At 38.0% G+C, this 22,642-nt stretch overlaps 1 protein-coding gene across 1 annotated transcript; it reads left to right on the forward strand.

Moving 5' to 3' along the window:
* Positions 1-17,121: 17,121 nt before the first annotated feature.
* On the forward strand, positions 17,122-22,609 carry PSMG4 (proteasome assembly chaperone 4). The gene is made up of 3 exons (XM_026715070.2): positions 17,122-17,417; positions 21,095-21,170; positions 21,794-22,609. The coding sequence occupies exons 1-3, from the start codon at positions 17,196-17,198 to the stop codon at positions 21,913-21,915; spliced, it is 420 nt and encodes a 139-aa protein (XP_026570855.1). The 5' UTR covers positions 17,122-17,195; the 3' UTR covers positions 21,916-22,609.
* The last annotated feature ends 33 nt before the right edge of the window (positions 22,610-22,642 follow it).

Genomic DNA, 22,642 nt, shown 5'->3' on the forward strand with positions numbered 1-22,642 from the left:
GATCAACATTTGATTCATATGAAAAAGCAAGCCCTGCACTTGGAGGAAAAATGCTAGGAAGGATAATGTGATATGTGAGTGTTGTAGGTAAAAATCAAGATTATCTGGAAATAAACATCGTGGGGCATCTAAAAATATTTTGGAGAATTATGTGCATCTATAAAATGACTGGTCCATGATCTGGTAGCTGATTGGGCCCTTACAGCTGAAAATGTGTCCATTCAGACAACACTAAATCTTGACACTGGAATAAAAATGGGTATAGAAACCTGTAGTCCTGTGTTCATTCTCTTAGCTTCCCAAGGAAGACAACAGAACTGACTTTGCAAATGAAATTGAGTTTTACCACTCTTAGTTCATTTTCCAGATCTTATTTAAGAACTCAGTCATAAATTCTTACACTTTTAGTTCAAAATTTTGAATTCTGAATTCTTCAGGCTGCTGACTGGTTGCTTAGTGACAGTTGAAGTTATGACAAACCCACCTTAGGGCTACTTACAACCCATTTCCAAAGTTACAAAGCTTGGCCCCTTCCATAATCAAATCACTTTGGGGACTTGGCAACAGGGCTGCATTTATGCTGATTTGCAGTGCGCTGCAACCGTATTACCATGTTTTATGATGGTTTTGCAGAAAACTGGAACTTTGGCTTTTCAGCTAAACAGTTGTGATACCAAATCCTGGGTTTGCTTTTCTCTTTTTATTAGTTTATAATATAAAATGCAAAAGCAAATAATAAAAACAGAGAAGGGGAAGGGGAAGAGAAAAGGCATTGACTGTCAGACTCCCTTTGGTGCAGTAGAATAAGGGAATAACATTGAACCTCAACTTTTTACTTTTACACAACAGTATAAACTAGCCATTTCTATAACAACAGATCTATCTAAATCAGTAAAATTCAAAACCAGAGTTTCCTTTTTTCCACCTCAAGCACAAAGCCCAGAAGTGGTTTCCAAGTGGTTTCCACAGGTTTATGTTACAAGTGCTGCATTTGTTTTTAAAAGGTCATAAAATCAGTTTGGTCATGTGATTGACCTGTCACAACTGATGGCTTAAATGGGTAAACTCCATTACAACCATATGTTGAGAGCTACCTGTTGTGGTTATGTTTCACATTCATTTTTATTAGGCAACAAATCTCTAGGTCTCAAATAGCTTTTTCCTGGAATCCTCTATTCTCCTTCAACACTGAGTAATCCTCCTTAAAAACCTTAGTTTTGATTTTTTTTTGTTTTTAGCCAGCACACTTTGCCAAACATTGATTACTGTATTTAGGTCTGAGGGGAGACTGGGCTTTACTTGAGACAATTCTGCTGCTTGATTGTGATCCCCATGCCTTTCTCCTGGCATCCTTCCTCTAACTATAATATATGAAGGGGTTACAGCATAGTCTTATTGAGAATCAAATCAGATATATTAGCTACAATCCAGTATAACATTACTGGAATGAAAGCTGTCCGAAATCCTTTCCTGGTCCTGGAAAAAAGTGCCATAGGTTCTTAGGGACAAATATCCTCCATTTAAATAAACTGAGAAATCTGGCTGACTAAGTTCCAACACACCTACATCATGATGCATGGGGCAAGTTAGATGAACAGGTATTCCTTGACTTACAGCAGTTCATTTAGTGACTGTTCAAAGTTACTGAAAAAAGTGACTTACAACCGTTTTTCACACCCGTTGCAGCATCCCCATAGTCACGTGGTCAAAATCCACACAGTTGCAAGAGACTCACATTTATGATGCAATTTCCTGGGAACGTGTGTTCACTTTTTGCAACTTTCTGGTAAGCAAAAGTCAACGGGGAAGCCAGGTTTAACAACCGTGTGTGATGGGATGAAGATCACTACACTCTCACTGTCCTGTCTTCAAATTGCTGGCTGAATATAAAGACAGGCAGGTAAACTCTACAAAGGCTTCCATTCAAAGTTTCTTTATTGGGTCACAAGGCATCCTTGAAATATAACTCATGGTTATGTCGAGATCCATCTAATGTCCAAATCTTTGCATAGTCGACTCCGTAGTGTAAAAATACAGTTATCTTCATCCCATAACGGTGGAGCAAAGGCTGACAAAGGCTGACACACTTGCATGAAGCTGGAGTCCGAGCAAGAGTAAAAGAAATTCCCCCAACCCAACCAAGGGTCAGTTCAGTGACCAATCAGGATTACAGATGTGATCACATGACACGAACTACATTTCCCATGATGCATTAATTACATTTACCCTGAGGCATTCCCTTAAGGGGACAGCTCCTAATTCCCACTTAACTATCCCAATTCCCAATTAACCATACACTGTCTGGACAGCACATGATTCACTTAACAACAGTGGCAAGAAAAGTTATAAAATGGGGTGAAGCTCACTTCCCAATGTCTCGCTTATCACCATAAATTTTGGGCTCAATTGTGGTCATAAGTTGAGGACTACCTGTAGTTGGTCTCCTTCAATAAATCTGCAATTGTAGAGAGAGACTACTGCAATTCAAGCAGATTGCCCCGCACCTCATCCCACCCCTCAAGGCCACTATTTGGGTCCAAAAAGAGCTGCTTTATGAATTGGATCGGTCCACTTCAAGGTTGGCATTACCATTCCGTCAAACTAGCACGAATAAATTAAGATAGGGGCCAAGAGAGCCACAATGTTTTATTAACATCCTCAGGTCCCAGAAGAGTAACACGATCCATGCTATTAAACCGAGTGGTGCAGCACTTAGAAAGAACTACAGCATGTCAAAAGCAGATACTCAAACCAGCACGAATATGACTGATTTGATGCTCCGTATTCATCCACTGGATGTTATAGCCAGGGCTATAACTGAATAATTAATTCCTCGGTTATGTGTGTAATATATATCCATCTGTCTCAAAACCTGACACGTGCACAAGTACCGTATCGGTTTCACATCACATATAAAAATGGAAGTCGGGTTGCTTCCTGTGAATTTTACTAGCAGACATTAAGAAGATGTCTCCAGATAATAGTGGTGATTCTTTTTGGGGAAAAAAGTGCTGGTTTTTCTGACTCTACGTGTCTGTGCCCTAAAAAAACAAAACAAAAGCAGACTTCCCCTCCCCCATCTCTAGGACGAGAGTGTTAGAAACTGAACACATTTCATAGTCAACAGTAGTTAGAGGAGCCATTATACTGAATAATAGCAGGTTCCTATTGTTCTCGGCAAGCCATCTTGCTTGATCCTAGTCTTTGCTACATTTCGAGCCTCCTACGCAGTTATTTTTATGCACAACTTTACATTCCACGCTAGGAAAGGAATTACCCTGAATCTGCATTTTTTACAATTTTTTTATTTTTTGCTTCTCTTCAATTTTATGCCTTCCTTAATTCTTCAGAGACCGTCTCCCTCCTTCATTGAAACGCTGCCCGCAGATCCCTGACGCTCTCGGTCTGGCCACACATTGAATCAGATTCCACCTACTGCAGTTTCCTAGGCAACCGGTTTAGCCTTGGAAACAAGCTGCAATGAAAAAAAAGAAAAAAGGATCCCTCTGTCTCCTAATCCCGTAACATTTTCGGTCCTGACAATACCGCCTCATGGCTTAAAAAGCAAGAATATGGAAACAAATGAAAGTCTCCCTTTGCTATTTATCTTTCTCCCTGAATTTTGAAGGAAGGGAGCAGACAATTGCTTGAAATTGATGCCCAGAACAACATTTATTTTACACCTTTTTCTATGCCCTTTGAGCATACAGCTATGGTGTTCAAATATAAGAAGGTGTTAAGACCCCAGGGCTATTAGTTTCCTTGCTGGCAGGTCACAACAGACTATTTCAGAGTTCAGCGATACAACCGCCATGGGTATCTGTTGGGAGGGAGGAAGGAAGGGGAAAATGACAAAGCACACATCACTGTGTTGCAAGGCAAACTTTGCTCCTTCTGTAGGGGGGTTGTGATGTTTTGCTAATGCACGTAAGAGATAGTGCATTGCCATTTTGATTGCAATTCAGATTTAGATTGCAGTTCAGACTGATACCCGTTCATGTGACCATATGTCCTATTAAACTTAGTGGGATTTCATTCTGAACAGACACGGATCAGATTGCAGTTCTATCCGGAGCCTAATGACCTCCGGATGGGACTACATCTACCTTCTTCAATGCAGTTAGTTGGGAATTATAATCCAACCATCATTCATGATAGCCTTCTCAGGACACCTAACTGGGGATTCTCATTGTAGACTTTGTAGAAGGAAATTTGGGTTCATCTATGGTAGTCAAAAAGGGACGCGGTAGCTTGGTGGCTAAGACGCTGAGCTTGTCGATCAGAAAGGTCAGCAGTTTGGCGGTTTGAATCCCTAGCGCTGCATAATGGAGTGAGCTCCCGTTACTTGTTCCAGCTTCTGCCAACCTAGTAGTTCGAAAGCGTGTAAAAATGCACATAGAAAAATAGGGACCGCTTCGGTGGGAAGGTAACAGCGTTCTGTGTGCCTTCAGCGTTTGGTCATGCCGGCCACATGACCATGGAGACATCTTCAGACAGTGCTGGCTCTTTGGCTTTGTAATGGAGATGAGCACCACCCCCTAGAACTGGAAACAACTAGCACATATGTGCAAGGGGAACCTTTACCTTTCTGATAGTTAAAAATCTTAGAGTCTGGTAGCACCTTCTAAGAAAAACACATTTTATTATGAGGCATAGTACTCATGCAGGTGCTACCAAGCTGATTTCTAGCTGGAGAAATCTATGAAAACAACCTAAAGCTGACATTCAGCGTCATTTTATGCTTTTTTCATAGATGTAAGGCTCACAGATTTCAGTGAGTCTTACACTGCAGTATTGCAGTGTTAAGTACTCTTTATCTCAATTAAATCAATAGCCTGGATTTCCCTTTGGGTAGTGGCCTGGATGGTGCTAACGAAAAAAGGCACCCCGATCTAAGAAAGGATGAAACAGCTCTTTTTGCTGATAGGCTAAAAGACTCAAAAGAGAAACCAGAGCCTTAAAATACTTTAGTTAACCATAGCTTCTTAATTTGGTGTCCTTCAGAAATGCTGGTCCAACCGACACAGATAATGGGAATTATGGGATTAAGTATTTCTGTGTTGTTGTTTTTAAAAACCGCAGTTATGTATAATGCTGCCTTCTGTGAGTAGTTATATTACTCTTGAGGACAAGGCAAAACAAAAGACTTAAATCCGGCAACAAGGGAAGATCAACATCAGCTGTTCTTTGTGCAGATAGGGTTTCATCCCTGGCAGCTACAGTTAAGAGTCATTTTGGTCTTTCAGATCTGCTGACATCGTAGATGAACACTGAGCTTGTTGCCCGCATGGTCGTATTCTAAATGCAGCAGTTCCCTGGGTTCCGGTTCATGAACAGAGATGGATTGTTCTTTGAAACTCTTCCTCCCAACTTGCAGAAAAAGAGGGTGAGGAAGGAGAATCTCAACAGATCCATATCAAGCACTCATAGAGTACATATTGTAGAGCTTCTGCCCAACCTATTGACTGCTTAACAGATACACTGCAATACCTCTAAGTGAGATGGGTGCCAGACAAGTCAAAATTAATAAAATAAAAGAATAAAACAAATTCAAAATAAAATAGTTTTCTGGTAGCAAATGCTGAATTTAGAGACCAGATATTCTTTCCTCTCCTGATTTCCTAAGTGGTGAAATCAAGAATATCTACTCTTGTCTGGCATTTGTCAAAGGAAATAAGAGATAAGGAGTTTCCTGAACCTTTTGATAATTGGATTTTTCTAAACAGTAGAAATGTATGTATTCAGAGAAGGACTAATATTACAAGAGCACCTTAGTAAGAAGTGGGCTACATCCCAAAAGAGTAATTCTTAGCTTTTAAATGTAACAAGGGAAGCTTGGTTTTTCACATAAACCTTCCAGGGAGAAAAATGGTTTCATAGTTAAACAGATTCATAATTTGTTACAAAGTTCCTGCATGCTGCAATGTTAGGACAAAGAAATCTCTGGAGACTTGGTTATGCTGGGTTTTTTTTTTTGCAAATATGTAAGTAGAGAACAATAGAAGTATAAAAACACAGGAAAACTCTGATATTTCCAGAAAACAACTGGCTCCCTCTTTGAATACAGACTGTTACCTGTCTCTCTGCAGCAGTATTTGCACAACACATTCACTTGGGGTTAACAGAATCATGGTTTACTTAACCAATTGCCTGTGTTCAGACATATTACTTAACCATAAACTGGCTGGGCTCACTCTCTCCTCTGATGCAGAGGTGGTATTCAGCAGGTTCTGATCAGTTCTGGAGAACCGGTAGCGGAAATTTTGAGTAGTTTGTAGAACCGGCAAATGCCACCTCTGACTGGCCCCGCCCCCATCTATACTCTGCCTCCTGAGTCCCAGCTGATTGGCTGGGTCTTCTTTTGTTGTCCTGCACAGGAGAAAGGAAAGCAGGTTAGTGGGGTGGGGAGGGAATGGAGATTTTACAGTATCCTTCCCCTGCCATGCCCACCAAGCCACGCCCACAGAACCGGTAGTAAAAATGTTTGAATACTACCTCTGCTCTGATGTATATCCATTGGTACATGAATCTGATAGATTCCAGATACGACAGTAATCCACTAGGTAATATTAAAAAAATCCATTTGCTTCCAGCCTTCAATACATTTCAACAAATTAAGTTCCATTTCAGGGTACTCAAGCGACTGCTGTCCCATCCTTCTGGAACTGAAGCACATAGATGTTTATCTTGGAAAAGGGACCATTGCAAGTCATATAATAGTTGTCTTAAAAAGTATGAGGATTTGTTACAATGATGGAGCAATTCTTGTCACTCCAGGAATGAATTCTCCCAATTAGTGCAATTTTTTTTTTTAAAAAAATGGCAAAGTAGATTTCGTCTAGAGCTTACAAATAATTTTCCAGTAATAACAAACAGTTATTTGCATTCATTTGAGCCCTAGTGGTGCAGTGGTTAGAATGTAGTATTGCAGGGAGGGCGGAGCTAGCGTCACAACGATACGGCGCGCAATCTTGGAGGTCTGAGATCGCTGCCGATATCTTTGCTTCCCAAAGAGACGGTGAATGTAAAGATTGCATCCTGTTGATGCCAGGGACACTGCAAAGTCCCTGGTAGATCCAGGAGAAGTTCTTTTTGCCAGCAGCAAAGAGGCAGCCATTAAAGCTGCTGAAGTTGGGACGGTTCCGAAACGAAAGAGAACGGAAAGAGAAAGTGTGCCAATTTGGTGAGATTTTTTTCTTTATTTTAAGATTTGAAAGGATATCCTAAGGAAAAGAAAGAATCTGTAAAAGTTTTGACAGAAGTGATTAAGCGGTGATTTTTAACAGGAAGTCAAAGTAATATTTTTTTATTTTTTTTTCTCGTTGCTGGATTTTTTACACATGATTTTAGATTTTGAAACTGGACTGGGTTTTTTTTTCTTCCACCTATTCTTTCTTTCCTTTTTGACTTTATAATATTTTAGGCTAGAGACTCCCTTCTAGTCATCTTTTTAAATGTCTTTTCCCCTTTTGAATTAACTTTTATTATATCTTGTTTGGAAAAGGAGGGGGAAAGTGAAAGCAGAAGAAACTGTGTAACACTGCCAACTAGAGGCTTGGACATATTCTATCTCTTTTTTTTCTGGACCAGACAAAGCTGTGAAAGAACTGAGACTTCTTTTCAAGGACATTGCCTGTTTGATAAGATAGAGGGAAGAGCATGGGAGAGTATTATTGCAGGTGTTCTTCTGGGTTTCTATCAATAGCTGGAGTCTGCTGTTGAAATTTATAGGAAAAAAAGGTGATAAGACTCTGGAGAAGAGAGTTATAAATTTTAACAAAAGCCTTGGATAACCAAACAAGGTGCAGTGTGCTCTTTTTACTTTTTTAAAGCTGGGCTATTTCTTACTTTAACAAGCCTTCTCCTTACTAGCTTACTTTTTGTAATAGCTATTTGGATCTTTGGCCTTTTGGAACTTGTTTTTGTCTTTCTTTTTGTTTTTGAAGTCTAATTTCTACGTTTGCATTTTATTTTAAAGGAAAAGCTTTAGTATTAATGATTTCCTTCCTTTTTCTTTTTTTCTTAAGAGAGTAGTCTCTCTTCTTTTTTCTCTCTCCCTCTCTTGTATTTTTTTTTCTATTTACCTTCCATATTGGTTTTTTTTTTTGTGGTTTTCTCTTTTTTGTTATGCATCCTTTTATACCTGAGACTTTTTAATTGGATTAAGGTGTTGAAGAACCTGAAGAACCTTTCTTTTCTCTTCTTTAGTTTTTTATTTTTTATTTTTCCGCCTGTTCCAGGATTTAATAATTTTTTCTTTTTTTGTGTGTTTATGGTCTTTTCTTCCATTTTTGAGTTTTTACTGCTATCTAACCAATCGATTGGATTAAGATATACAAGAACTTGAAGATTTTTTTTATTTTATTATTATTATTATTGTTATTATTTGGCTTCTTTTTTCCCACTATTTTTACTTGGAATTACAATTGGTTATTTCACAAGTGGATTAAGGTCTAGAAGAACCTGAAGATTTTGAATTGTCTGAAATGACTAGGAAATTAACAGCCCCTGGTTCCTCAACTTCTACTTCTTCCTCTTCACCATCTGGAGGACAACGCTCAATACAGACGATGTTACAGCAAGAAAAAGAACAGGAAAAAGTGACGCTGCAGATGATTATGCAAGGAATTCAAAATATACAAATAAGAACAGAGAATATTGAAAAGAGAACAGAGAACATTGAACAAAGAACAGGAAAAACTGATGAAAAGGTGGAGAACATTCAACAAATGATGATGAAGTATGATGAGAGATTCCAAAAAATTGAGGAAGATAAACAAAGAGATAAGAAGATTGGAGATATTGATAGCAGATTAACTGTGGTTGAACAAGATAAAAGTGGGATGTTGAGATGGGAGAAGGACGGATCAGAATTTTATCTCAGATTCCAAAAACATAGAGGAAGAAAAGGGACAAAACCTAGCTGAGATAATGATAGAAATTTTGGCTGAAGCTTTGGAAATAACTAAAGAGAAGATGATGGATGGAATAGATGAGGTTTATCGAATCTTCACAAGATATGCAATGAGAAATAGCTTACCAAGAGAAATTCACATCAAACTTACAAAGAAAGCCATTAAAACACAAATATTGCAAGTGGCAAGAAAGAAAACATTGAAATATAAAAACAAGGAGATTGTGGTCTTGAAACAAGTACTCAGAAGTGTGAGAGAGATGAGAAGAAAATACTGATTTCTGACTAAAATTCTACTTAAAAAAGAGGTGAATTATAGATGGCTGATTCCAGAAGGTTTAATGTTCACATGGCACGAACAGAAACATAGAATTGATTCAATTGAGAAAGCTGAATTATTTTGTACAGAATATTTTGGAGGAAAAGAGGAGGAGGCAGAAAAAGAAACGTCACTAATTGAATTCCAAGAGGACTCCCAAATAGCGACTGAAAAGGAAGAAGGTGCAATAGGAGGAAAGGTGGAAGTCAAAGAACAACGTGAACGTGATCTACGAGAGCTGCTAAACCTAACTACAAAATATAACAATGGAAGAGAAAAAACTGATTACAATTAACATAAATGGACTTAACTCAGCTGTTAAAAGAAGAAAAACTTTCCATAAATTAGAGAAATTAAAATTTGATATAATCTGCCTACAAGAAGTACATATTAAAAAGCAACATGAACAATTGCTGATACAGTGAAAATTAGGGGAAATATTTACCTCTTTGACACAATGCAAGAAAAGAGGAGTGGTTTTATACATTAAAGATATTATCCCAGTGAAATTGATCTATACCGATGATCATGGAAGATTACTAATGGTGGAAATAATGGACAATAATATGAAAATGCTCCTGATTGCAATCTATGCAACTAATGACAAGAAGAATTTTATAGAAAATTACATATGAAAATAATTGAACTGGATTATGCTAATATAGTTATGATGGGAGACTTTAATAGAATTGTAGATAATAAATTGGACTATACAGCACAGAAAACAACAAAGCAAAATAGAAAGACTCTCCCTAAATCCTTTTTTAAAATGATAGATGAAATAAATTTAAAAGATACATGGAGAGAAAGAAACACTAAGACTAAACAATACACCTTCTATTCAAATAGACATTTATCATGGTCCAGAATAGATATGATATGGATGTCAACAGAATTGTTAGCTAATATTCAAGAAATAAATATTGAAACAAGTACTTGGGCAGATCATAATCCAATGACAATTAAATGGAAAGGACAAAGAAGAAGATCTAGATGGACATTAAATAATACTATATTAAAGGAAAAAGACTTCATACAGTGGATGGAGAAAGAACTGGCTTTCTTCTTTAGAGAAAACAAAAAAGAAGATACATCAATGCAGAACGTATGGGATACAATGAAGGCATATGCCAGAGGCTTGATAATAGACTATACAAGGAAAAGAAATACCATGAAAAGACTAGCCTCTAAGGCATTAGAGGATGAGTATAAAGGACTTGAAAAAGAGCTACAGAAAATGCCACAGAAAAAGGATATTAAGTTAAAAATGGATATAATTAAACATAAAATGGGACTAATGGAAAAAGAAGAACTAGCACAGAAAATCAGAGGTGCAAACCAGAACTATTTTGAAGATGCAAATAAACCAGGTAGATGGTTAGCATACAAATTGAGAAAGGAGAAAGAATCAAGGAAAATATTGCAATTAATAGATGACCAAGGCCAAGTTTGCTATGGTAGTAAAGAGAAGAAGGAAATTATATGAGACTATTATGGAAAACTATACGCACAAGAGAATATTGATGAGGAAAGAGTTAAACAGTACTTATAGAATGCTAATCTACCCCAGATACCTACAGAGATTGAAACAATGTTAGAAAACAATATAACGATGATGGAGTTAACTGAAGCACTTAAGAAGCAAAACAATGGAAAGGCACCAGGCCCAGATGGACTTCCAGCAGAATTTTATAAAACACTACAAGAATTGTTGAACCTTCCATTGCTAGAAGTTATGAACGAAGTTATGTTAAAGAAGAAGATATCCAAACCATGGTCAGAAGCTTATATTACACTTGTCCCAAAAGAGGAGGCCAATCCATTACAAATCAAGAACTATAGACCTATTTCCTTACGAAACACAGATTATAAAATTTTTGCTTCAATATTGGCAGAAAGACTTAAAAAATACTTAAACAATTTTATCCACCCTGCTGATCAAAATGGATTTCTGCTAAAGAGACAAATTAAAGACAATATGAGAGTAATCTTGGACACTTTGGAATACTATGAGGCACACCCTGAAAAGCAAATGGCTTTGATATTTTTAGATGCACAGAAGGCATTTGACAATGTGAATTGGCGATTCATGTTATTACTGCTGGAACAGATGGGCTTTGCTAAAAAAATTATTCAAGCAATAGAAGCTATATATCATAAGCAAACAGCAAAGGTAATGATAGAAGGAGAACTGACAGACTCTATTGATATAAGAAAAGGAACAAGACAAGGGTGCCCACTATCACCTTTGTTGTTTGTGTTAACCTTGGAAGTGTTAAACAGAAATATTAGAGAAGAAAAGAATATAAAAGGGATGAAAATTAAAAAGGAAGAATTCAAGTTGCAAGCATTCACAGATGATCTGGTCTTCATTTTAGAAGACCCACTAGAAACAGCATCAAAATTGATAGAAAAGGTAGAGGTATATGGGAAGGTGGCTGGTTTGAAAATAAATAAAGATAAAACAAAGATCTTGACAAAGAATATGCTATTAAGACAAAAGGAAGAACTGGCGGATGTACTGAAAATTCAGGTCACGAATAAGATCAAGTACTTGGGGATACATTTGACAGCAAGATGTAGTACACTAAAAGAGAATAATTATATCAAACTTAAGCAGCAGATAGCACTAGATTTGGCGAAATGGGAAAATTTACAACTGTCATTAATAGGGAGAAATATCAACAATCAAGATGAATATACTACCCAGAATTTTATATTTGTTCCAAACAATTCCAGTTAGGCTTGGAAAAGATTATTTTGAAGATTTAAATAAAATTGTGTTGAAATATATGTGGCAAGGTAAGAAAGCGAGAATAAAGTTAAAACATTTGCAAGATGCCAGAATAAGAGGATTTGGTTTGCCTAATTGGGAGTTGTATTACCAAGCTACAAATTTGATGTGGGTTAACGAATGGATAACATTAAGAAATACTAGATTGTTGACATTAGAAGGTCATGATCTGTTGTTGGGGTGGCATGTTTTTCTATGGTATAAAGGAACTAAAACACAGTGGTATTTTAAGAAGACATTATATACGGGAGTCTCTGTGGTTAAATTGGGAGAAGACTAAAAGGCAATGTTATTTGAAAATTCCAGTCTGGCTATTGATTATTGAAGCATTTTCTTATCCTATAATATATAAAAAAGAACAAACAGTTAGATATGGTGAAATATTGAATGAAAAGGGTGAACTTAAATCCATGCAAAAATTAGAGGAACAAGATATAAAGATGAATTGGTTTTCATATGCGCAAATACATTCAAGGTATGACAAAGATTCTAAAACAGAAGGCTTCTATGATAAATTGACTGATTTAGATAAGATTTTGACAGATACTGATGAAAAGGTGATTAAAAAATTGTATGGATATTTATTAGAAATTAAACTAGAAGAAGAACAAGTTAAAGAAACAATGATTGCTTGGGGGAATTTTGGATATGGGATTGGTCTAGAGAAATGGCAAAAATTGTGGTCTCAAAATTATAAGATGACAATGTCAACAGCATATAAAGAAAGTTTGTATAAGATGTTTTACAGGTGGCATTTTCCCCCAACAAGAATAGCAAGAATGTTCAAGAACAAATCCGAAAAATGTTGGAAATGTCATCAGATACCAGGCTCATATTACCATATGTGGTGGACTTGTGCGGATGCCAAAAAATATTGTACTAAAATCACATATGGTTGGAAAAAATGACAAAAAAGCATATAGATTTGAAACCAGAGATATTTTTATTGGGAGTTTTGCCTGAAATATATAGTAAAGAATTGAAATACCTGATTGTAAATATATTAACAGTGGCTAGGATTGTATATGCCAAAAACTGGAAAAATGATAAAATACCATTACAGGAGGAAATCATTAAGAAAATATTGGAATGTGCTGAAATGAGTAGATTGACATTTGAAATCAGAGAACAAGATGATAAACAATTTTATAAAATCTGGGATCTATTCTATCAATGGTTAGACAATAAAACATGGTAATGAAATATGTAGACTCTTAGAAAATAATAAATATATAAAGGTGTATTATTTTCTTATTATATCTACAAAATGATTGTAGGATAGATTTGAGATGATAATATGAACTGTCATAAAACAAATTAAGTAAAATATGGATTATTTCATAAAACATGAATGAATAAAACTATAGTCAAATGATTAACAATGATATTAATGTATTTAATATTTGATTGAAAATATGAGAATATATACAATGTAATTGTAATTGAAGGCTACGAAATGGAAGCACAAAACAATTTGTAAACCAACCGACACACTGTATGTATATATATGGAAGAAGGCTTGACGTTTTTATGTTTTGTCTGTCTATGTTTGTCTTAAAAACCAATAAAAATTTATTTTTTTAAAAAAAGAATGTAGTATTTCAGGCAAACTCTTCCCACAACCGGGAGTTTGATCCTGAGGGGGCTCAGTGTTGACTCAGCCTTCCACCCTTCTCAGATTGGTAAAATGAGGAGCCAGATTGCTAGGGGGGATGATATGCTGACATTGTAAACTGCCCAGAGAGTGCTATAAAGCACTATGGGATGGTAATATAAGTCTAACAGTGGTGGGATTCAAAAAAATTTACTACTGGTTCTGTGGGCATGGCTTGGTGGGCATGGCAAAGTGACGGTGGGCGTGGCAGTTTTTTTTTTTGTTTGCTTTTTGCAGCCAGCCTCCATCCATTTTTGGGGCCTTCTGGTCCTCAAGCAAGCCTCCTGGGGCGGTGTTTTTGCTCCCAGAAGGCTCCCCTGGAGCTCAGGAAGAAAAAAAATGGAGCATAGGAGGGGTACGCAGCACCCCCTTACTCTGTTTTGGGGCCTTCCTGGCCTCAGAGGAGCCTCTGGGGTGGCCATTTTTGCTCGCAGGAGGCTCCCCTGGAGCTCGGAAGGAAAAAAAAATGCAGCATAGGAGGGGCATGAAGTACCCCCCTTGCTCCATTTTGGGGCCTTCTGAGCCCCAGGCAAGCCTCCTGGAGGGCGTTTTTTCTTCCAGAAGGCTCCCCTGGGGCTAAGGAAAGCAAAAAATGGAGGGGCCGGGCTGTGCCCCTCCTGGGCCTCAGCAAGAGGAATCCCGGCACAGTTGATCGTATGAACAGCTGATTGTTGGGAGGGGGAAAAATACCTTAAGGGGTGAGCGTCAGGCAGGCAGGGTGAGCAAGCATTGGGTGGGTGGGGCAAATGAGCCAGCGGTGACTGGGTGACTGGGTCGGGGGCATGGCCAGCCAGAACTTACTACTGGTTCGGTGACCCATGCCTTGCTACCGGTTTGCGTGAACCAGTGTGAACTGGCTGAATACCACCACTGAAATCTACTATTACTATTTGTAAATAAGAAGAAAAAGGCTTGATGAGTTGTAAAGAATTCCCTGCATTAGCAGTAAGATTGAACAAGATCTTTTAGCTCCATTGTTCTGTTTTATGAATGAGACAATATATGGACGAAGCAGTTTCCACTGTGGAGGAATGTAGTCTGGATTTCCAGGAGGGCAGGATTACATTCCAGAGGAACAAAAGCCAGCAAAATTTAGTCCGAGTGGGAGGAAGGCAGCCAGAACAGCTCCTCCCTAGAAATGCTGAGAGTATATGTTTAATGGTGTAAGAAGTAGAGCCTCCAGATAGGAATAATAAAATGTCTCCATCTTGTGGACAGATGAGCTATGACATCTCTGGATCTTGGGTGTAAGACTGACATTTATGCTGTGATCATTCAAAGCAGCAATGATGTTGCAGTTTTTTTAACAAATGAAAGTCGAAGTCATTATTAACAAAAATGTAGGCAGCAGCACACACAGTTTGCATTGGGTTGTCCTGAGTTTGGCAGATTAACAGGGAATGCTTTTTGTAAGAATTTAGGAACATTAAGATTCAGCATTTTATATTGATTAATACTAGCTCTTTCCCTCCCTGAAAACCAGGTTTTGGCATTTATTGACATTGACTTTGCTTGACAGACGGTTGCAAAAGGTGATCACATTACCCAGGGACACTGCAACCATCGTAAATATGAGTCAGTTGCCAAGTGTTTGAATTTTCATCATGGGAAATGGAGATTGTGCAATGGTCATAAGGGCAATGGTAATAAGTCACTTTTTTCAGTACCGTTGTAACTTCAAATGGTCAGTAAATGGTCACTGTTGTAAGTTGAGGACTACCTGTATAATCATTCTAATTTTGGCTTCCTGGTCTTGCTACTAATTCTTTTAAAATGTGACTGGAATATTTATGTTTTTAAAGACTACCTACAATCTGCTATGGTCTACACATAATCAAAAGCCTTAATATAATTCATAAAGCAAATTAGACATTTTTTTGGAACTCCCTTTTCTTTTCTAGGCACCATATGTTAAGAATATGATCTCAGTTCCCTCTGTCGGTTTTGAACCCATCTTGTACATCTGGCAGTTCTCATTCCATGCATTATTGAAATCTGGATTGCAAAAACATTAGCTTACTAGCAGATGAAATAAGCATGATATTATGAACATTATTTAGCACTGTCCTATAAACTGATCTTTTACCATCCCTTGGCCACTGCTCTGTTTTCTATACTTGCTTCCAAACCACAGGTAGCACTTTAACTACATCGCCCTCTTGTAGGATTATAAAAATACAGCTGGCAATTATTCAGTACCTGCAACTTCGTTATTAGTAATATTTTATAGGACTCTTTTGATTATCTTTGCAGAGTGTTTGGCTGTAGTTCAGTGATCAAATCATGTATATATCAGTGATTGGGAGATTATTTATGCAGTTATTCCATATATTTGCACCATGCTTTTTTTTCTCCAATAACTCTTTGCCTTTTTTGTCTTTTGTCACGCTCATCTTTGTCTATTTCTGGGGATTTTTCTAATTTTAATCTCTTACTACTCATTTGCTTGTTCTTTGCATTATTTATAGAACTCTTGGTTTCTTTTTCTTCTTCCCTGAAAAGATTTACTGAGGCAAAATACTGTCTGATTCTATTGCCTTTTACATTCTGCTTTTATTAGATATTTTCAATATATCAACATAATTATGTTGCCTTATTTTCTGTTTTACATTTTGGGTATTTTGTTTGCTTTATCTTCAAGATAACACAAATGTCAAGCCCAAATTCTTCAGGCATTCTTTTTAACAAACCTAACCCATTGAAGCTAAAATCCTTTTCTCCATTGCACAATAATATGGAATATTGCTGAAATTGTATTTTATGGGGGCTGATGATTCTATTGATTTCTTTTAATTATAATTTAGCAAGGAGTTTGCAATCTGAACTGTAGTCATCACAAGGGATTGGTTTTTGCTGACTGAATGGAGCATCTTTATTTTTGCTTGTCTGAGTATATAGTCAATATGATTTTGTCCAACAATAAGCAACAAGATATTCAAAAGGCTGGACAATGTTTGATTTTAAGACATTGCCTGCAAGACAGAGGACATGAAGAGAAAAAGGTGTCCTTTTGTCAGACATTTGGAACCCTTGACTCAAATGAAGATCATTTGAGCAGCTGAGTTCTTATCCTTTTCTTGTTATCCGTTTCTTCTATGATTTGCTTGCTTGTCATTTTAAGGACCCCAATTTTCCAGAGCATTGGGTTAAAGAAGTTAATCATAGATTCCTTGTACAGGAATAATGGACAGGTGTGTAATTTAAACGCCAAAGCTCTTTTGAGGCAACTGCTGTTTCTTAAGCTAAATCTGCACAAGAAGGTGGGCCAAACCGTGGTTATGGCCAGCGATGCGTTAATTTAATCCAATCTAACCATTCCTTTAAGGTTGAGCGTGTATTTTTTTTAAAAAAAAAGGGGTGGGGGAGAGAAAATAAAGGCGTTCAGACGCCGCTTGGAAGAAAGACAAAAAGTAAGCGAGGGCCACGCCCCGCTTCTGGCCTACTGACAACCAGGGAAGTGCCGGCGCGATCGGGGATCGCTTGCTTTGGCCTACTACGGTTGCCTGTGGCGGCGATGGAGGAAGCGCAGGAGCCGGCAAAAGGAGACGCCGCCGAGCGGATTTCGGCTGCCGCCCCGCCGGCTGAGGAAGGGGGAATCTCGCTGCACAATTTCCACGGCCGTTTAGCGGAGCAGCTGGTGCACTTCCACGCCATGCGCCTGCAGGACTCGCTCTTCCTTTGGGTCGGGGACGGCCCGCAGCTCAGCAACCTGGCCGTGGCCATGTGCACCCCCCGCGTGAGTTCCGGACCTTTTGCCCCCCTCGGGGGTTACAACCTGGGGGGGGAAGGTGGTAATGGAAGTGGCAGACGAAGCGTATCGTATTGCAAAATGGGGTAGCTGCCGGTTGGCTCCCGACACAGCTAAGCAACCATTTTCTCCGCAGATGCAAGCCGGGGTCTTTTGGGGTTTTTTTGTTTTAACCGGGCTATGAGGAGGCGAACTCCTGCTGCAGCTCAGCCCTGTGGGTGCAGGTAGTCCTTCACTTACGACCACAATTGAGCCCCCCCTCCCCCCCAAATTAGTTCCCTGAAATGAGTTAAGCGAGGTTTTTAGGACTTTTCTTGCCATGTTGGTTAAGGCAGTGAATCACTGCAGTTGTTCCATTACAACACAAAAAGTGTTGTTCAAAGTGAATCTGACTTCATTGATTTTGCTTGTCCAGGAGGTTGCAAAAGGGAATGATCCTATGACTGCGACCGTCATAAATATGAGTCGGTTGTCAAGCATCTGAATGTAGATCATGTGACCATGGAGTTAAGTGTGAAAAAACAGCCATAAGTCACTTTTTTTCACTGCTGTTGTAATTTTACTAAATGTATCTGAATAGGTATCTCAATCCCCAGAGGTTGATTCCCAGGATTTCGCCAAGGTTTAGAGAGTAGAGGAGAGGACATTGCGGCCTTAAACTTCTCCTATAAGAAACCCCTATTATTCTTTAAAGAATCCAAGTGGGTCGTGAGGAGAGACACATCATCCCCACCCCTTGGGATCATTTTTGTTTAGGTGAGCAGAGTCAGCCCGCTTCCAAATTCTTGCTAAGAAAAGGACTTGAACTGGGCCTGGTGCTCGAGTCTAGGGAGGTACACCTTAGCATCTCCTCTTCCTGCCTCTTGCACTGATTTTTTTCCTCTAATGCAGCTCCCAGTTTATGTGAATGGAACCCAGTCAGATTCTTCAGGAAGTCTGTTTTCCAAGTTTCCAGCACCAAAATAAATAACGGGATTTTTCTATTTTTCCCTTCAGGATGAGACCCTGGGATTGATCACTGAGATAGTTTGCTTTGACAGCCTCAGAAATCCTTATTGAGGCTAAGTTGCGGGTTTGTACGGCACTCAGAGCTACATCTGCATTATGGTTCTGTTTCATTTGGGGATGCACGACACATTTTTTTTCTCATCTCGGTGGAGTCATAGCTTGATAGGTTGGCATGCTGATCAATTAAGATCAGTGAATCTGTTGCTATCCTAATTTTCAGGCTAAGTTCATTTTATACCAGGAAACAGTTGAGTTAGGTACGTCTAACCTATCGAAGAGAAAGGTTAAGGGCACATGATAACACTCTGACCAGGACTTGGGGGGCTGTCTCAGAGAAGAGGGGATTCTCCAAAGCAGGGGTCTCCAACCTTGGCAACTTTAAGCCTGGTGAACTTCAACTTTTTGCTGGCTGGGGAATTCTGGGAGTTGAAGTCTGCCAAGTTTAAAGTTGCCAAGCTTGGAGACCCCTGCTCCAAAGCACCCGATGACAGGACAAGAAGTAACAGGTAGAAGCTTATTAGAGATAGATCCAACCTAGAAAAAAGAAAAATTTTCTGGACAGAACAGTCAGTAGAATAGCTTGACACTTGGGGCTATGGGTGTTCCATTATTGGAGGTTTTCAAAAATAGACTGGACAACCACTTGGCTGGGGTGGTATAAGGCTTCTGCCTTGAGTAGGGGATTGGTGTCAAAAAAGGCTGTATACAACATTTTATGTACAAATTAATTATCTACAATTGGTGCTTATGATTTCACAGTACTTTTTGTACAGGTTTTTTGTTGTTGCCCATTTGGCTGCTGTTTTGTAGTTTTTTTATCTTCTAAAGATTGTTGGCATATACGCACGATGGAAGTAAATTATACCTAGGAATAAAAGTATTCATGGATAAATGTGTAAGGAATGCCTGTTGTTATAATGGCATAGGCATCAGCTGCTAATTATGATAGTGCTAAAATGATGAATGATGCCATAATGACCTTTTGTATGTGTTTGCATTGCGACCCTGTAGGCACGTACATAAGGTTTACATCCCTCATTCCCATGGCGCACACGTATAGATGGCAAAAGTGTATTGGTAAAGGATATAAATGTATGTGCACATTTGAATGCAGATGATACCTTGTATTTATTATTTATTTATTTGATTTGTCAATTGTTTACAAGATAATAAGTATAAGTGTATACATAGTTATGAATACATGAAATAGGTACATATAAGAAAAATAAAAGAAAAATAAAAGAAACAATAGGACAGGGACAGTAGGCACGTTGGTGCGCTTATGCACGCCCCCTAGAATATTTGACAGAATCTGAATGATTGCAGAGAATATTAACGAGTGAGTGAGTGAGTGCAGTGAGGAACGTGTGGTTAACGTATCAAAACTCAAGGTGGTTTGTTTGACAAGGAAAATAGTGCAAAGATTTTCAGGTTATACAAAAGTAGTGAAAAACCAGGGCAGGCAGATATTTTTGTGCCTCATGATATAATATAACTATAAACAAAAAATGTGGGGGGAATAGTAGTGGGTAGAAAATAGTGTGTTGAATGTTTGTTGAAAAAAGCAAAAAACAGTTCTGTATAAAAACCAAGCTACTCTACACTTCATTGCACAGGCGGTCCTTTGATTTACAAACACAATTGGGACTGGAATCTTAGTCATTGAGTGATGGGTCATTAAGTGAGATGTCACGGGACTGTTTTGCTTAACAGCTGCAATCCTGGCACTCTTGGTTGTTATCATTAAGCAATTTTATGGGGCATTAAGCAGATGTAGCCCCACCTAAAGAGTGTGGAGTGCCTTAGAAACAGTGTGACAGGGAGCATTTTCAGCCCCCGAGTGGAGAGAGAGGCGAATCTGTCTGATCAGAGTTGGAGTTTGATGACAGAATTGGATTTCGGAGAGAGAATTTTCAGACCCAGAGTGGACAGATATCCTTTCCTTTCCACTGTGAGGCTAAAAATCCTCCCTGACAAAATACAAGTGAGATGTACTATCCCAAAATAGAGAGACTTTCCCTGCTGGCTTCCCCAATGACTCTGGGATAGCCAGAAGGAGAGATTGCAAATGGCGATCACATGGTTGTGAGGCACTTGGCAACCAAATCAGAAGTAGCAATGGTTTGCCAAGTGCCCATATCTCAGTCATGTGACTGCAGGGCCTACTACAATTGTTGCAACTTTAGGGTACAATTGTAGGAACTTTTGCTCAGCTACTTCGAATGATTGTTGAGCAAGTTCTGTAAGAGTTTGTTATGTTGGTAGAAACATAATGTGTAGCACTGTGAAAGCACTTCTACATAATACTGCAAAACCTGAAAGATAATTATGAGTATGTACTGTATATGCTCAAAGTTTAATTTTATTTATCCTAGTTACACCTCCCAATGCTTTTAAATTAAAAGCATTAAATCTATTTAGATATGAGGTTTCTGTTTTGTGATCTTTCATTTTAGCACTTTTGTTATTTTCATACATCTTTGGAGCGAGATTTTTAGAAAAGAAATATTAAGTAAAAGGATGAAGCAAAAATTGTATCTTCAGTGGCATCAACACTGGGATAAATTCCTTGATTACAACATTTTTCCCCTCTGAACAAAGGATCTGTGTATGTATGAGTGCACAGAATTGGTCCTAATTTTTTTTCTTTGTTCCAGGACTCCATTCCAGCATCTACCTTGCTTTTTGGCAATGCTTCTGACAATACATCTAATTCTTTAGCTCAAAGACTAGGTATGTATATGCATGATTTTTTAAAACTTAACACAGGGAAATGGAAGAAAAAAAAAATCTATGACCACATAGATGATTAACAGCCTTTGTATGTTCTGGGCACCATGATACAAAAATTAAAACAAAATTAATGGTTCAAATTATATGGGATCATCATAAACCTTGTGAGCTTTCAGTAATATTTGATCATGTTTATTATTATTATTGTTTTAAATCAGGGGTAAGGAACTATAGCCCTTTTATGACCTGTGGACTTTAACTCCCAGAAATCATGGTTGGCTCAGGAATTCTGGGAGTTGAAGTTCACAAATCATAAAAGGGCCATAATTCCTCACCCCTGATTTAAAACAACAATAATAAACATGCTCAAAGAAATTTTCAGATATTCCCTTGAGATATTGAAAGCAATTTAATCCCTGTTTAAAGTAAGCTTTTTATCCCGAAGAACTCCCAAAGCGTTATGTGGAGAATTTATCCCAAATGCAAAGCAACTACCTCCCAAACTCACCCGTTTTTTGTCAGCAACTGTGGGCTTGGAACTGTGGGAAACACTTGATAGAATTTGATTTCTGCTGTGCCTTCCTTCAAAGATTGATATGACCTGTGCTTTGTTTATGTTTTAGCCAGCAAGACTAAAAAACAGATTTTTGTCAGTTATAACATTCAAAATACTGACAGTGGCTTCATACTACTTGTAGAAAATCGTATCAAGGAAGAAATGGCAACTTTCCCAGACAAATTTTAGTTCCGGATAGTCACATTTTTTTGTTTATATATTTTTTTCCCAAAGATTTTTTTTTTAAAAATGTCACTGAGTTATATATTTGGGATGGCAAAATGCATTCAGTTTAATTGAGTTTCTTTTTGAGCTAATGAATGAATCTACATATATAATGAAAAGGAAAGAAGTATTCGGCTCTTCAGAAATTCCTGTTGGGAGAATATAGAACTGGAATAAATGCTACAACATTTGACAGATATTGCCACCTGCTGTTTTTGCTTGACACAACATAGATCTGTTTTGAATTTTCCAATCATATGTGATCTAGTTCTGTGGCATTCGATCAAAGATAAAATAAATCTGTTCAGTGAAAAGTATCAGATTTGAAATGGATTCATTGCAGAATATATGCCTAGCAAACAAAGTCAAGGGAAAAAGACTTAAAACTTAATAAGTCTAGTCTTATCAGCTTCCCTAGCAATTAGATTGACTACTTTCCCATTACGTGAGCACCAGTGGTGAGCAGGTTTACATCTTTTTCAAGAAAGGGAGAAGCATCTAGAACATCTCTGAGATGAGGCAGAAAAGGAGTCACAGCTTCTTCTCAGAAAAAATGGATTGCAATGTATAAAGTAAAATAGCCAGATGTCGATTGCATTACAAAGAAAACCACTTGTGCTATCAAATTAAAATAAACCAAAATGTAATATTTACTGTATGTGCTTTGTGATTTATCCATTAAATCAATAAC

Source organism: Pseudonaja textilis, chromosome 3 (genome assembly GCF_049901715.1).
Source record: "Pseudonaja textilis isolate UNSWEBS1 chromosome 3, rPseTex1.2, whole genome shotgun sequence".
Taxonomy (NCBI): Eukaryota; Metazoa; Chordata; class Lepidosauria; order Squamata; family Elapidae; genus Pseudonaja; species Pseudonaja textilis.

Bases quoted from the DNA above. Each gene is read 5' to 3' on its own strand.
- PSMG4 (XM_026715070.2), top strand. From the start codon at position 17,196: ATGGAGGAAGCGCAGGAGCCGGCAAAAGGAGACGCCGCCGAGCGGATT. The intron at 17,418-21,094 runs GTGAGTTCCGGA...TCTTTGTTCCAG, and splicing joins TGGCCATGTGCACCCCCCGC to GACTCCATTCCAGCATCTAC. The intron at 21,171-21,793 runs GTATGTATATGC...TTTATGTTTTAG, and splicing joins TTCTTTAGCTCAAAGACTAG to CCAGCAAGACTAAAAAACAG.